General features: G+C 41.2%; 1 protein-coding gene across 1 annotated transcript; it reads right to left on the reverse strand.

Annotated features, from left to right (window-relative positions):
- Positions 1–550: 550 nt before the first annotated feature.
- LOC101251459 (uncharacterized) lies at positions 551–2162 on the reverse strand. The gene is made up of 2 exons (XM_004253361.2): positions 2032–2162; positions 551–1742 (listed from the first exon to the last, which is right to left on the reverse strand). Exons 1-2 carry the CDS (start codon positions 2160–2162, stop codon positions 551–553), a joined length of 1323 nt encoding a protein of 440 aa, XP_004253409.2.
- Between the last annotated feature and the right edge of the window lie 200 nt (positions 2163–2362).

Here is a 2362-nt window from a genome sequence, read left to right on the forward strand (position 1 = left end):
GAACGTAGTTCAAACCGTAGAATTTTGGTCTTCTGTTTTGACTTGTTAAAGAAGTCCAACTTCAAATGAATTTTTGAGATCCTCTCAAAAATTCTGTCCCAGTTTCCATTATGGAGAGAAATGGAAATCTTCTGGGTATATGACCGAGTCGTTGTGGCGCCTACGTATCCCGTTGAATCAGGAATCAGGTCAAACGTAGTTCCAAACAAAGAAATGATTAAAGGGGTAAATGGGGTGACCGAGGTCGACATAGGCCGCCTACGTATCTCATTCTCGAGAATTCAGGTCAGACGTAGTTCGTTCTCAAAGGAATAATCAAGGGGAATAAATGGGGTGACTGAAGCCGACATAGGCCGCCTACGTATCTCGTTCTTGAGAATTCAGGTCAGACGTAGTTCGTTACAAGAAATGTGCGATACATTTTCAAAATAAAGGTAACAAACTTCATATGCAAAATTTGGCCAATGTTGGGCATTCTTCTTCTCGAAAGAATATCTTCAAATGACTCAGTTCGGAATTGTCTTGAACTCACTCTTGAGCATCCAATATGTCATCCACTCAGGTGGTTTTCCTCAATATTGATCAAGTTGTTGTTGATCATGTTTTGTATTTTGTGCTTCAGAGTTGAACAATTCTCCGTGTCGTGTCCAACGGCTCCTGAATGATAAGCACATCTGTGGTCAGCTCTGTAAAATTTTCCCAAAGGATTGGCTGGTCTTCCTTCTATAGGATAGAGCATACACATTGCTTTCAACCTTTCATAAAGTTGAGTTTGAGACTCCCTTAATGGCGTAAATACTTTAGGAGCCTTTCTGAACTTTGGGCGAGGAAATTTTTCCTGATTGACATTATAGTTTTGGTATTTCTTTTGAGAAGCTGACTTCATATGAGTAGCCGTGATCATACTTACCTCCTCCACTTTTCCTTTTGATTTATCCATATCACTAATTCTATTGAATTTTCCATTAGATCGCAATGCGGTAAATTTGGTGAGCTTTCCAGTCTTGAAACCATCTTCCAGAGCTTCTCCCACTTTGACAATCTCGACAAACTTTTGTCCCATCATACACAACATTCTTTCATAGTACTCAGGCTCTTGAGTACGAATGAACATTTCAGTGATCTCACGTTCAGACATTGGAGGGTTAACTCTCGCGGCCTCTTTTCTCCAACGAAAAGCGTACTCTCGATAATTTTCTGAAGACTTCTGTTTGATCTTCTCCAAGTAGTAGCGATCTGGAGCATCTTCTACGTTATGCCCAAATCTTTCCGTGAAATCCTTTGCGAGCGCATTCCAACTTTTCCATTGTTTCAGCTCCTGTGATGTAAGCCACTCCAGAGCTTCTCCACTTAGACTTCGACCGAAGAGATGCATCAATAATGCTTCATTTTGGCCAACTCCCACAAGTTGATCACAATAAACTTTCAGATGTGCTAGAGGATTTCCTGTTCCATTAAAAGTGACAAACTTTGGCACTTTGAACCCTTCTGGAAGGTCGAGATTCGGATGGATGCACAAGTCCTTATAGCTCAATCCATCAACTTCGGAAATATAGTGCAACTCCTTCATGACTTTCCTGATCTCTTCTTTCATATTCATCTTGACTACCTCTTCTTTTGACCTCCACTCTCTCTCCTGTTCCTTATAGTGATCAAGCTCGGAACAGTTGGCATAAGGTTCATTTGAAGATCGGATTTGGAAAGTAGTTTTTTTGAGGTATGGGTGGAACAATGGAGGGATTCTGGGTATTTTGAGGGGCTTGATAATTTTGGGGGAAATTTTGAGGATCGGTATTTTGGTTTTGAGAGAGATGGAGGATTTGAAGGTTAGTGTTTTGAGGATGATGTGGTGCTTGACACGACGTGGTGGCGTGACGGGGATTGGGGATAGTTGAGTCAATAGTTGGAGGATTTTGAGCAGAATTAGAGAAAAGATTCTGAACCTGTTCCGCGTTCGAGGGAGGAAAGTGGAGTGGAGGTCTTCCGTCTCTTGGGGGGTTGAAGGACGAAATTGGATTGGGCAAATCTCACATCCTTTGCATTTCGACCCTCATTTCGGCGATTTGTTGCATCAACTGCATAATCAATTCATTTTTATCAGCGGCGGCGGGTTGATCCACGACAACATCATCAATCTCAATCTCCTCATTGTTATCCCCCATTGCTGTCTTTTCCTTTCGCAAATTTGCAGGGATGGAATCTTTGGAGCCTTAGATCTCGGATGATAAACCAACTTACCAACACATATCAGTTTTAAATACCTGTCAATGAAAAAACTCAAAAGACCAGTATGTTAGTGCCTGAAGGTGGTAAATAATACAAGATATCACATATAGCGTAAACACATAAGAGTTGCTTTATT

This window comes from Solanum lycopersicum, chromosome 12 (assembly GCF_036512215.1).
Source record: "Solanum lycopersicum chromosome 12, SLM_r2.1".
NCBI classification, from domain to species: Eukaryota; Viridiplantae; Streptophyta; class Magnoliopsida; order Solanales; family Solanaceae; genus Solanum; species Solanum lycopersicum.

Coding starts and splice junctions, on each gene's coding strand:
- LOC101251459 (XM_004253361.2), bottom strand. CDS start 2,162: ATGGGGGATAACAATGAGGAGATTGAGATTGATGATGTTGTCGTGGAT. Junction 1,743..2,031: donor AGGGTCGAAATGCAAAGGAT/GTGAGATTTGCC, acceptor CAAAATACCCAG/AATCCCTCCATTGTTCCACC.